Source organism: Coturnix japonica, chromosome 22 (assembly GCF_001577835.2).
Source record: "Coturnix japonica isolate 7356 chromosome 22, Coturnix japonica 2.1, whole genome shotgun sequence".
Classification (NCBI taxonomy): domain Eukaryota; kingdom Metazoa; phylum Chordata; class Aves; order Galliformes; family Phasianidae; genus Coturnix; species Coturnix japonica.
The window spans coordinates 1639443-1651450 of NC_029537.1; the positions used below are offsets into that span (position 1 = coordinate 1639443).

General features: G+C 49.5%; 1 protein-coding gene across 1 annotated transcript; it reads left to right on the top strand.

Moving 5' to 3' along the window:
* Positions 1 to 10510, top strand: RASSF2 (Ras association domain family member 2). The gene is made up of 12 exons (XM_015883006.2): positions 1 to 77; positions 515 to 665; positions 3309 to 3391; positions 4151 to 4226; positions 4598 to 4749; positions 5153 to 5241; positions 7058 to 7212; positions 7298 to 7399; positions 7533 to 7584; positions 7661 to 7782; positions 8272 to 8369; positions 9113 to 10510. The coding sequence occupies exons 3-12, from the start codon at positions 3333 to 3335 to the stop codon at positions 9180 to 9182; spliced, it is 975 nt and encodes a 324-aa protein (XP_015738492.1). The 5' UTR covers positions 1 to 77; positions 515 to 665; positions 3309 to 3332; the 3' UTR covers positions 9183 to 10510.
* Positions 10511 to 12008: the final 1498 nt, after the last annotated feature.

The window sequence follows — 12008 nt, forward strand, 5'->3', positions numbered from 1 at the left end:
TCCTCCCCTCTCCGCCCCACCGGGGGCGGCCCCAAGCGGACAGCGGGCGCGGCGCGGAGCAGCGCGGTGCGGTGCCGGTGAGTGCGGGATGGACGGGGCAGCCGCGTTCCTATCCCCATCCCTTTGCCTTTCCCCATCCCTGTCCTCATCCCCATCCCCGAGGCTGAGGGTGGCTTTACAGACCCCCTACCCTCCCGTCGGTGCCACCTTATTGCTGCCTTCGCCTTCACTCTCGAAGCTGGCTGTATTAGCAGGGAGATGCGAGCCCCCATCTGCGGGGTCCCAGCCCTGCACGCGACCCCTAAACCCTAATCCTTCCCACTGGTTCCCCCGTACCCACGGCTGAGTCCCCCAGCCCCGTTCCCTGCAGCCCCTATGGAGCTACTGACGGCCAATGGTTCTGCACGGGGGGGAATGAGCTCAAGCAAAGGGTCCGCTCGCTCAGCCCTGTGCCATCAACCCAACCACCATCACCCGGCAGCTCCTCACCGCTCCCTCCTCTCCCCTTTAACAGGACGGAGCTGAACAATAGCAGAGCTGGAAAACAATGGGACCGCCTCACCTTCACGCTTAGCTAGGGGAGAAATCCCTGCTTGAAACCAACATTTGGGCCGGAGCTGCTGGGTACCATCATCGGGAGCGCTGCTGGGATCTGCTTGGAGTGGGTGAGGATGTGCAGCCGGAGCCCATTGCTGAGCAATGCCTCTCCCAGCCCCTAAAAGGGGATAATTGTCCCCTGCAGATGTTGCTTTGCTTCTGCATTGGGATCGATGGATGCTCTGATGCTGCACTGCCCTGGGCAGGGTCAGGGCAGGGTTGGGATATTCCCACAATCCCTCAGTGTGCAATAGGAAAATCCTCAGCCCTGAAAGCAGCGAGGAAGTGCCCCCAAAAACACACTTCTCATTACAGGAATGGCCGCAACCCTTCTCTCACATATATCATATTTGGATATTGTTCTATTTTTCCCCTCTTTATGCTTTCTTTTTGCTCGGTATCTCCCCAGGAGCTCTGCAGAAGCAGCAGCTTGGTTGTGCCCTCTATGGAGTAGTAGATGGGGGCCAGGTAAAGGGCCTTAGGAAGGGTGTTGCTAGGAGGGATTATATTTGGGGTTGGAAGCAATGGTGGCAGTGGTTGATGGGTCCTATTTGTAGGCAGAGAGCGCTGCTTTGATTAATTTAAGGCATTGATACAGCCCTCAGGCTGCTCTGAGTCCTCAATCCATGGCAAATGTGAATGAAATGCATCAAAACTGGGGAAACTGAGGCACGGGGATGCCTGGAAAGCCCATCCATGCCAACTGCAGAGCTTGGGCAAGTGACTGGGCAATGCTCATGTTTCCAGCTGTTCTACTGGGGTCCTTTCCAGCACTTCAGGTCTACCAAGGCTATAGCAGGTAATCCATCGGGTTGCAGTTTGGGTCTCTCTGTTGGCTGCCTGCTCCTCTTTGCTCAGCCCGATGCTCTCGAGACCCAAAAAAGGAAGAACTGCCCCGTTCCTGGCTGCTCGGAAGGGGATATGATGACGGAGGCGAAGGTGGCAGCGCTGCGGGGCGGTAAACAGGAAACCCAGCTCCACTCTGAGAGCGTTCAGGAGGAGAAAAAACCACTTTTGGGGGTGCTTTTTGATTGATGGATTGATTGATTTTTTGCTTTGATTTTCCCCCATTTCAGGAAGCGAGGGGTTGGGCTTTGGCCCTTTGTGTCACTCTAGGCTTATTGCGAAGGGTTTGGGGTTTGTTTTGGCTGCTTTGGTGTTGTTGGTGATGTTTTTGCATGACCCAAGCAACGTTATTCTCCCTTAATTGTTATTTCCATCATCTGGATTGAATGAGCAAAGCACCAACTCTGCTCTATGCACCACAGCTGCCAATGCTTTGGCTCAACCCAAATTCTGGTGCCATGCAATGCTGTGCTGGGATTTATCCCAACACCATCAGCATTCCCCTTCCTTATGTAGTTCTCCATGCACACAGAGGATCATTAATGTTTCTCCCCTATTTTCTTGCTGTGATGAGCCACGTGGATGGGGTAAAGGCCTCATGCTGATATGGGGCTGCAATGCTGCTCATCCGGAAGCGTGCGGCTTCGTCAGCTTTTCCTCTGCAAGATGCAATCTTTGCAGGGCAGGTTTCTCTTCTGCTTTCTGCTCTGCCTTTGCAAACATTTCCCTGCATTGGACCGTGAGTGTTTTCTGATGCGTGGTTTGTTTGCTATAAGCTTGGGATAAGGATTGCTGCTGCGCTCGGGTTTTTGGTTTCCTCTGACACAGGTTTAGTCCCATGGCCTTGGTTGAATCACTGATGGCGCATCGTTGTGGGTTTGGGGTTTTGCTTTTGCAGTTCAAGTTTTGGTTTCTTGGAGCTTTGGGGGTGTGGAGGGACTGTGAAGCTCGATGTGGGAAGTGGAGAAAACTGCAATTTGTGCACAAAGTGTTTGGTTTTTTGGCCTTATTTTCTCTGTGTGAGGAGAAAGAGGGGAGAGGAGCTCAGAAAAAGGATCTGTGCAAACACATGGGAAAAAGCAAGACCTGAAAAGCCACCCCTCATAGCCTAAAACCACTCTGAAGCTGCAGTTCAGCTTCTCTCCAGTTCCTGTTTCACAAAGTGCTCCAAGCAAATGGGTGACCCCAAAGGTTTTGCCCCAGATCTCATTCGATTCCGGTCTGTAGCTTCCAAGAAACATCCTCGTGCTTTAAAGGCCAAACCACTTCAAAGGTTGGGCTGCAGGCGCAGTTCCTGAGGGTTTGCATGAGAGTGATGGGGATATTTTGGCACTGGAGGGAATGCAAAAATTCAGTGGGTGTTGCATTCGAAGAAGGAAAAAGAAGCAAGAAACCAATCCAGTGGTTCTATTGTGAATCCAGCTTTCATGCGTGCTGCCTCATTTGGGACAGCATGAACAAGCATTAAGCTGGATCCACCCACAGCTTCCTAACATATAAATGGGGGGTGGGGGAGAGGAGAAAAAGGAGGAAATCCCACTTATTTCCACCTCGTCTTGCCTGGCTGTGCAGCCTATGGATGGAGGCTGCTCTAAATGCAAATGTTGGAGTAAGCGTATCTCTGCCGGTATTAAATTTTCAGTGGGTTTACAACGGTTCTCCCCTTATCTGATTTCCCCTCCTGCTTCCCCGCCCATTGCTTCTGTTGGAGGAGCAGCATTTAATTTCCCCTGCGCCCACAGATGCTGCCCCAAAGCCTTTTTCCCCAAGGGCTCTCCCAAATCCAGCCCAGTTCTTGTTTCCCATTCACCATTGGGATGCGATATCAGGGAGGCTGTAACTCCTTTTGTCTCTTTGCCATTCAGCTCTCATGAAAGAGGAGCCTGAGGATGGAGTACAGCAGCTGCGAGTACCTGGTCCCCTGTGGGAAGGACAAATTCATCTCCAAGTAAGAGGCATTGCTGAGTTCTGATACCCAAAGATGCACTTTGCTGCTGGCTGGGCAAAATATGTGGGGCTTTGGACTTTGAGGGAGAGCCACCCAACTCAGGTGGGATGTTTACATTGGGTTGGCTTCTCCATGTCTTTCTTAACACTGTTGGATTTGGAAGCTCTCCATATGTTTGGGATTTCTTTTGGAAACTCCCATTTCTTCATTCTTCCGGGGCAAAGAATGTTGACTGATTCAATGATGCTCAGCGCCATTGATCTCAGCTGAATTAATGACTGCTTTATGCCATCACTCATCGCTTCCCAGTGATTTAAAGCTGTGTTAGGACTCCTTGTCTTTATTGCTGCCATCATCACTATCGTATTATACATTAGCAGCCGGAGTGGGGCTCAGACTTTAAGTTTGAACACAAGGTCAGGGTTTGGTGCCATGAGCCAAACTGATGAACTTGTGATAACTTGTGACTCCAATGTGACCCACAGGCTTCAACACTCCTAAATGTTGCTTTTTCAGCCTTCTGACTGACACCACCAAGGGCCCATGGGCTTTCTTACTTCTTTTTGCAAGGCTGGAGAAGGGCATGGTTGTCCCTAAAACCACAATTGCCAATGGCCGGGGGGACACTTGGTTGAGCCCACAGCAAATGCCCCCAGTAATGGAGATGTAGAGGCAGCAAAAGACCTACATTTTCCCAAATGAAGCCTTCATGCTTGCTTTTCCCCTCTTCTTCTCAATGCCTCTCCCGTTTTCTTGCAGAAATGAGCTGCTGTTGCACTTGAAGACGTACAACATCTACTATGAAGGGCAGAATTTGCAGCTGCGGCACCGGGAGGTGAGGAACCAGGGTGGGCACCAGGATGTGTTTGAGAACTGTGGAGATGTGGCACTTGAGGACATGGTCAGTGGGCACAGTGGGATGGATTTGGGTTGGGCTTTGGGATCTTGCTGGTCTTCTCCAATCTTGCAGATTCTACATGTGGGCATAGTGGGGTTGGGTTGATGGTTGAACTTGATATGATCTTGGAGGTCTATTCCAACTTTAATGATGTTATTCTATGATTGACCCCTGCTAGCATCCAGCCTACCACTGTCCTTCCCACCACCACCCTTAGCCCCTCTACTTCCTAACCCTCCTCCCACCCATTTGTTCCTTCACATCTGGTGTTTTCATGGCACTCATGCCCATCCCTCTGCTCTTTGCAGGAGGAAGGTGAGCTGATCGTTGAGGGGCTGCTGAACATCTCATGGGGCCTTCGGCGACCCATCCGCCTGCAGATGCAGGATGACAACCAGCGCATCCGCCCTCCACCCTCCTCTTCCTCCTGGCACTCTGGGTGCAACCTGGGGGCACATGGGTGAGTGCAACGATGCCCCAAAGCATAATGTGCAGCCACCCAATGGGTGCAGTCCCAATGAAGTCATTTACATCAGGGTTTGGTCATGCAGTAAGAGTTGTAATAAATCATTTCTCCTAATGAAGACGGGGCCCCAGGACTGTAAATATTTGCTTTTTGCCTTCACAGCCAGATGACTGCACTCACTGTGAGTCCATGGTGTTCACTCATTGCTTTGTGCAGAAGATCTCCTTTCTTTTCCCCAGCATGCAATATGCAGAGGGGCTGTTGCAAAGCGAGGTCACCTGGTTTCACTCTGCAAAGAACCCTATTGCAAAGACTCCTTTTGTGAACACCCCCAAGAAACTCTTCCAAAAAGTCTCAGTTTCCACTTGAATGCACACCAATGTTTTTATTTTACAAGGTCTGTGCTGAAGCCCAGCACCTTGCCAGACATCCAAGTGACAGACGTGGATGCCACAGTGAACACAGAGAGTACCAGCAGCAACACAGGTGAGAATGAGTTGGGTTTGTCTGTGCTGCCTTCCTTACACTCTAGTTTTACTTGCAAAATTCAGCTTGCATTTTGATTTTGGTATAAATTGGCATCCCCCCTCATTCAAACCATTTCCAAAGTGCTCCTATTGAATTGCAGTGACCCCAAACCCTTCTGAAGCATTTACTCTGGGGAATGCACTTGGTGGATGTATGGGAGAGGAGGATGGAAAGCAATAGAGGGATGGAGCAAAAGGCCTCGTGGGAGTGCAGGGAAAAGGATGTTGCTGCTTCCCCTTCCCACTAGCTCCGCTTTGACTGAGGAATAATGAGTGCTGTTGTGAAGTGCTGTTACCATGGGGAAGTCAACATTTCTGCTAAGTTTTTACCCTCCCCACAGTGTTGCTGTGTGCACTGAGGTCAGACTTGAGGGCTTTTCCTCCCTGCCGAGCTCTGCCTGCCCTGGGGCTTCCTTAACCCCGCTGGGACTGAGACCCACCACCCTCTCACCAACTTTGCTTTCTGTTTTTGCAATGAATTGGACACCATAAAACCACGTTATGAATTATCCCATTCACTCAGGGCATTTTGCACATGTTCCTTGCTAATTTTATTGTTATTCTTGTTGTGCTGATATGGAAAGGCATCCCGGAGACAGATAAGAGCCAGATAATCCTTTCAGCTTTGAGCTTTGCTGCTCATCCGCTTCCCGGCCAGGGAGGAGCTGGAAGCAATGCTTCCAGATCTGCAAAAGTCCTCGTCCTGCTTCCCCTTCCTCATTTTGCTCTGCCTGTGCACGACTCTTTTGTTTTTATTGCCCTGGAGACCTGTTAGAGATTGCTGGGCAATATCCGCTATGCATTGCCTTGTAGAAAGAACCCCCCCACAATACTACTTTAGGCATATGATGTGACTCACAGAAAGAAGTCCTTATTGTATTTTTCTCCAAAGTCCTGCATGCACAGCTCCTCGTGAGTGCTTAGTCACTGCTGTGCATCTGGAACAGCGCACACAGGAGATTGTCTCGGCGCAGACATGCTTTGAATTAAAACACCAGCTTGAGCTGGAGGGGTTCATTAAAAATGGATGAAGGGTGAGTTTATAATAATCTGGACGTGGGCCAGTCTTCATGCCGAGATCTGAAGCTCTGGCCTCATTTTCTTGCTCTCATTAAGGGAGAGGGGGAAAAAAAGAATTGTGGAGGAGTGAGTAAGGTGCTCGAGTCCCCAGGAGGCAGAGCGTTGTCCAGGTGGTGGCATGGATGGATGCAATGACTGTGAATTATCAGCCTCCTTTGGGACATGGGGGAGAGTAAATCCTGTGGGAGTTTTGTCCATCTTTTGTAGCTGTTTTGCCTTGCAACGTGCATCGTGACAATTCCATCCAGGCCCGCACTGCTTATCAGCTGATTATCGGTTAACCCCATCAGTTATTGGTTGATCCTATTGGTTATTGGTTGAATCTGTTGGTTATCACTGATTGACCCTGTTGGTGGTTGCTGGTTGACCCCATTGTTTATTGGTTGACCCCAGTGTTTATTGGTTGACCCTGTTGGCTATTGGTAGACCCTGTTGGATATTATTAGTTGACCTTGTTGGTTCTTGGTTGATCCCATTGATTACTGGTTGACCGTGTTGGTTCTTGGTTGACCCCACTGATTATTGGTTGACCTTGTTGGTTCTTGGTTGGCCCCACTTATTATTGGTTGATCCTGTTGCTTATTGGTTGACCCAGAGCAGAGCAAAGAAGAGATATCTGCCCAACTTGCACAAGGAATTGTCTCTCTGTCTGCCTGCCTGTCTATCTGTCCTCAGCCCCATCCTGACTTTTCCAGGCACCACGAGGCTGCAGCCAGAAGATCCACCACAGCTGCTGCGCACACGGAGTGATGTGGGTGTACGACGCCGGGGCAGCTCCCGTACCCCCAGCGAGCAGCGCCGCATCCGCCGCCACCGCTTCTCCATCAACGGGCACTTCTACAACCACAAGGTGAGACCTGATGATCCATATACTGGCACTGTGGATGGGGTTTTGATTTTCACTCATAGGCTGACACGCATCTTGTGCCCTCCAGACATCCGTGTTCACGCCGGCGTACGGCTCCATCACCAACGTGCGGATAAACAGCACAATGACAACCCCGCAGGTGCTCAAGCTGCTGCTCAACAAGTTCAAGGCAAGTAGGGGAGATCCCTGCTCTGGGTATAATGGGGAGCTTGAGTTCCATGGGTATAACAGGAGAGCAAATCAATGGGGTTTTCTGTCTGAATCCTGAATTCAACTCAATGCTTCTTGATGTCTGTGCTCAGATTGAGAACTCGGCAGAGGAGTTTGCTCTCTACATCGTGCACACCAGTGGAGGTGAGTCATGCAGGAGGGGGCAGCTGGGCCCGTTGGTGGCTTTGCTGCTATAAAAACAACACTTTTGGTATTGCAGAAAAGCAGAAGCTAAGGGCCACCGATTACCCACTGATTGCCCGCATCCTGCAGGGCCCCTGTGAGCAGGTCTCCAAGGTCTTCCTGATGGAGAAGGACCAGGTGGAGGAGGTCACCTATGATGTGAGTTTTGCCCTGGGGGAGACGTAGCAGTTGTGGCTGTGCAGAATTCCTTCTTTCCCATCATTTCACATTGCAGAAGGATGAGTTGCAGCCTAGAGAGGCACAGCAGCTAGGAAAAAAAATATGCCAAGCAAGGAAAGGCAGTTCCTGCCTGCAGAGGGGTGCAGAGCTCCCCGCTTTGTGTATCTGCTGTGCTCCATCTGCCTTCCATCTCCCAAATCTCTCAGCTCCACATCCTTTGGCACAAATGATTTCCTTTTTGTCCCAGCTGGGGAAGCGCTGCTCGTGGGAATCAGCTCTGCTGTGCCATCTGCTGGCTCCTTAGCACCCCTGGTGTGGCTTTGTTCCTAAGTCAAAGCACTTTTACATGCGTTTGAGCATAAATAGCACCTTTGGGAAGTGAGTGTGTGTCTCTCCTTTGATGTGAAGGACCCAGGTTTGGGATGACAAACTGAAGTGGGGATTTTCCTACGTGTCTCTGCTCCACAGGTTGCACAGTACATCAAATTCGAAATGCCTGTTCTCAGGAGCTTCATCCAGAAACTGGAAGAGGAAGAGGACCGCGAAGTGAAGAAGCTGATGCGCAAGTATGCACAGTGTGCCCTGCACAGGGGAGGTGCTGAGCTTAAAGGGTACTGCGGGGGGGCTTAGGTGAGGGCCACAAACTCATTTGCAAGGCAGGCAGCATCACAAACACATGCACAAGCTGTTGCTTTTTTTGCATTATCCAGAGCTTTCTTACCAATGTGGATGAAAAGAGCAGCTTGCTGCTGCAGCAAAAATGCTGCACTGGAGCCAATCCCTGCAATAACCCCAGGCTTGTGGTGCAGTGTCAGCTCCCAGCACAGTGTGTGCACTCCCCAGGGGCAGAGTTTGTCTGTGCTTGTCCCATCAGGAGGTCTGGGCTTCTTTGCAGCGATGAATTGATCCCAGCTTCAGCATCTCTGACCTCTGCTCGAGCAGATGCAGCAGGGAACTTGGAAGCATTGGGAGCCTCAGCTCCGTTTGCTTTGAAGAGCTCTCAAAAAGGAAAAGAGGCGCTCCAGTCCCTCCAAAACTCCAACATTTGTGGGTTTTTCTCATATAAAAAAGATTAAGAAATGATTTTATTCTTCCAGTTTAAAAGGGATAAAGCTCGAAAACAAATCAGTGCTCTATGTTACTGGTGGGAAAATGAACTTTTGACATCAATACTGGGAAAAAAATGGATGGTTTTGGGAAGCCAATCCTATATAATGCCATGACTTCGTCCATAGAGCAGTGAGTTCTTGTTTCCTGAAGCCACTCTTTCTCAGCTCAGCCCTCTTTGCTTTTCCCTTTGCCTTTTCAGGTATTCCATCCTCCGGCTGATGATTGAGCAGAGGCTGGAGGAGATCTCTGAAGGTCCAGCGAGGCTGTGAATGCAGCTCTCATTGCAAGAAGCTTGCATGAAGGCCATTCTGCACCGGACCCTACATTCCCATCACTTGGGGAGCATCAACCAGAAGCCAACCCATCCTTCTGCATAGGGCAGAATGTAGCTATTGCCATGCCCAGATGTCACCCCCTAAAAATGCAAGCCCCTGCGGTGCTGGCACACTCAGGTAGCCCCGTCCCATGCACAGGACTGGGCAGCTTCTTTGCAGCATCCTTGGAGGGCTCTTCTTCTGCAAATGCTTGTTCTGCTCATTGCTGGATGCAGAGAGCCACGTGCAGGGCTCTCCCAGTGGCACAAAACTCCAATCCTTGCAAAAAAGAGGATATTATGGAGCAGGACGAAGCTGCTGCACACAATGAGAGGGGCTGCAAGTGCTCAGCAGCAATAACCCAGGTGGCTCAGTTTGGTGCAGATCCCCCATAGAGTGCCTGGAGGAAGCCAAACAGCACAAATGATTCCTCATAGAAAAAAAAAAAAAAAAGAAGATATATATTAAAAGAAAAAAAAAAAGCACATTTGTCTTGCAATAATTCACAGGTGATGGGAAGCTTTTGTACAACCCCAAGGGACCTCAGAGAATTGCTTTCTTCCACTTTTGCCATGGAAAGCAAAACAAGATTGAATGTCGGACTTAGAGTGAAAGAGTTTTCCAGCGTGTTTCTCCTTTCAACCCACATCTGGTTGTTTAACCCTCCTCCCCCTGTTCCTAATTTGCACTAATTACACTGTGGGATTTAGAAAAGAACCACCATAAATGATATCCAAGCTCTCCGGTAGCTGAATGCCAAATACCGCTCAACTGGAGCAACGATGGTGCTGAGCTGCCCTGAGAGATCACTGTAGGGAAACTGGAGCAGCACAGGGACTCTGTGAGCTCTCCTCATCTCGTTTTTTGGGGGGGGATTTTTGCGTGTTTGTGTGTTGAAACTGAGTCTGGGTAACGTTTCTCCTTGTGTGTGAAGGGATTGAGATAGAAAGAGGTCTATTTTGCCAGGCGAAAGCCTCCCTCCATGTGAAACCAGCAATATCTATTTTATACCTCGATGTGAACTAAAACTCTGACTTCCTCCCACTCTTGAGTATTTTGCAACCTATCTTTGTTAACATTCTTTTTGGTTAATGGTACCTTTTACACTTTTAACACGTATTACAGGAAGTATTGTCCGGTGTCAAAAGTGTTTCATGTATTTGGAGGACGACTGTGGCATTGCTTTGTTTATTAACAAGAAAACCAAAATATGTGGCAACTTAATACAGTATGGAAGCACATGAGTTAGAGCTGGTTTTGTTCAGAATAAAGCACTTTGTGGATGTGGTTTGTTGGGCATGGTGGGGGTGGGTCAGTGGTTGGACTTGGTGGCTTTGGAGGTCATGTCCAACCTAAATGATACTATGATTCTATGGGGATGGAAGGAATGGGTCAATGGTTGGAGCTGGTGACCTTGGAGGTCATTACCAAGCTTTATGATTCTATGGGGATGGAAGGAATGGGTCAATGGTTGGAGCTGGTGACCTTGGAGGTCATTTCTAAGCTTTATGATTCTATGGGGATGGAGGGAATGGATCAATGGTTGGACTTGGTGACCTTGGAGGTCATTACCAACCTTAACAATTCTGTAATTCTATGAGCATTTTGGGTGGATGTCAGTGATTGGACTTAATGACCTTGGAGGTCTTTTCCAACCTTAATGATTCTCTGATTCTCTTCCAGAATGTGAATTTCACCCCTGAAGGGAGGCTTGTATCACTCTCGGACTTGTTTAAACCCAGTGACATTTTCAACCTGATGCGTTTTGTTTTTTCACCTCAGGCTGAGCTCTCTGGAAGCCACCATCCCATGTTGTCTATCCCATTGAAAACAATTTACCCCTCCCTGTAGAGGAGGGGATTGAATGACGTTGGGTCTGACTGGTGATGCTTTATCAGCTGGGAAAGTCCCAGTGTGAGCTGAGAGCTCCGGTGCGTGCAGACAGGAGGAGGCACAAGCAGCGCGGCTGTGGGTGCACGGTAAGGGCAGTGCATTGCTGGATGGCACAGAAGAGAGGGGTGAGGAATAGCAGGGATGGAGCTGAGGGATCTGCAGATTTGCAGCATGCACCAGAACTTGGGGTCGGGGTGGGATGAGAACCCAGGGAAGTGTGCAGTGCTGTATTACCTGCAGTGTGATCCATACGTGTGGATGCTGTAGGGATAATAGTAATAGGATGGGAAAAAATGAAGGAAAAAGGAAGCCTTCATTTGTCTCTGTTCTTTGTGTGTGTGTTTCCACATCTGAAAACATTTGGAATGGTGAGTTGTGCCTAATGTTCTTTAATGGAAGGAAAGAAAAAGAAAGTAGTTGCTATATTATTAGGAGGAGTAGGTCCTCTTAACAGTGCTGAAGGTGGCTTAATTTAACTAAGTCCTTTTATTTTTGGAAGCTCTGTGTTTGCTCTGCCTCTCATGTGTTAGGCTTGGAGGGGGGGAGTCACGCCTGGTACCTTCTATTGGGGGAAATGCTGATGCAGGGATGCTCCATTGGCTTTCACTCAATCAGGGCCACAGGGCTCTGCCTTTTCAAAAGGCTTTTGTCAACACAGCTCAGCGATGGCTCAGCAGCTTTGGTACAATCAATCTATTTGCTCAGCCACAGGGGCTGGTGGGGGGACTTGATGGGGGGGGTCTTCGCTGCTGCTTTTCACTGGGGTGCAAAAACCAAGCTGCAGATTTGCTGGGACACTTGGGAGCGTTCACATCACAAGTTGGCACTGTGGGAGTTTGCAACACAATGGCAGTGCTGATTTTGTGTGTATATTGAATGTGGTAAATG

Excerpts from the sequence above, each read along its gene's own strand:
- RASSF2 (XM_015883006.2), top strand. The coding sequence starts at position 3,333 with ATGGAGTACAGCAGCTGCGAGTACCTGGTCCCCTGTGGGAAGGACAAA. Across the intron at positions 7,400-7,532 it reads TGCTGCTCAACAAGTTCAAG|ATTGAGAACTCGGCAGAGGA; the intron begins GCAAGTAGGGGA and ends GTCTGTGCTCAG. Across the intron at positions 7,585-7,660 it reads CATCGTGCACACCAGTGGAG|AAAAGCAGAAGCTAAGGGCC; the intron begins GTGAGTCATGCA and ends TTGGTATTGCAG.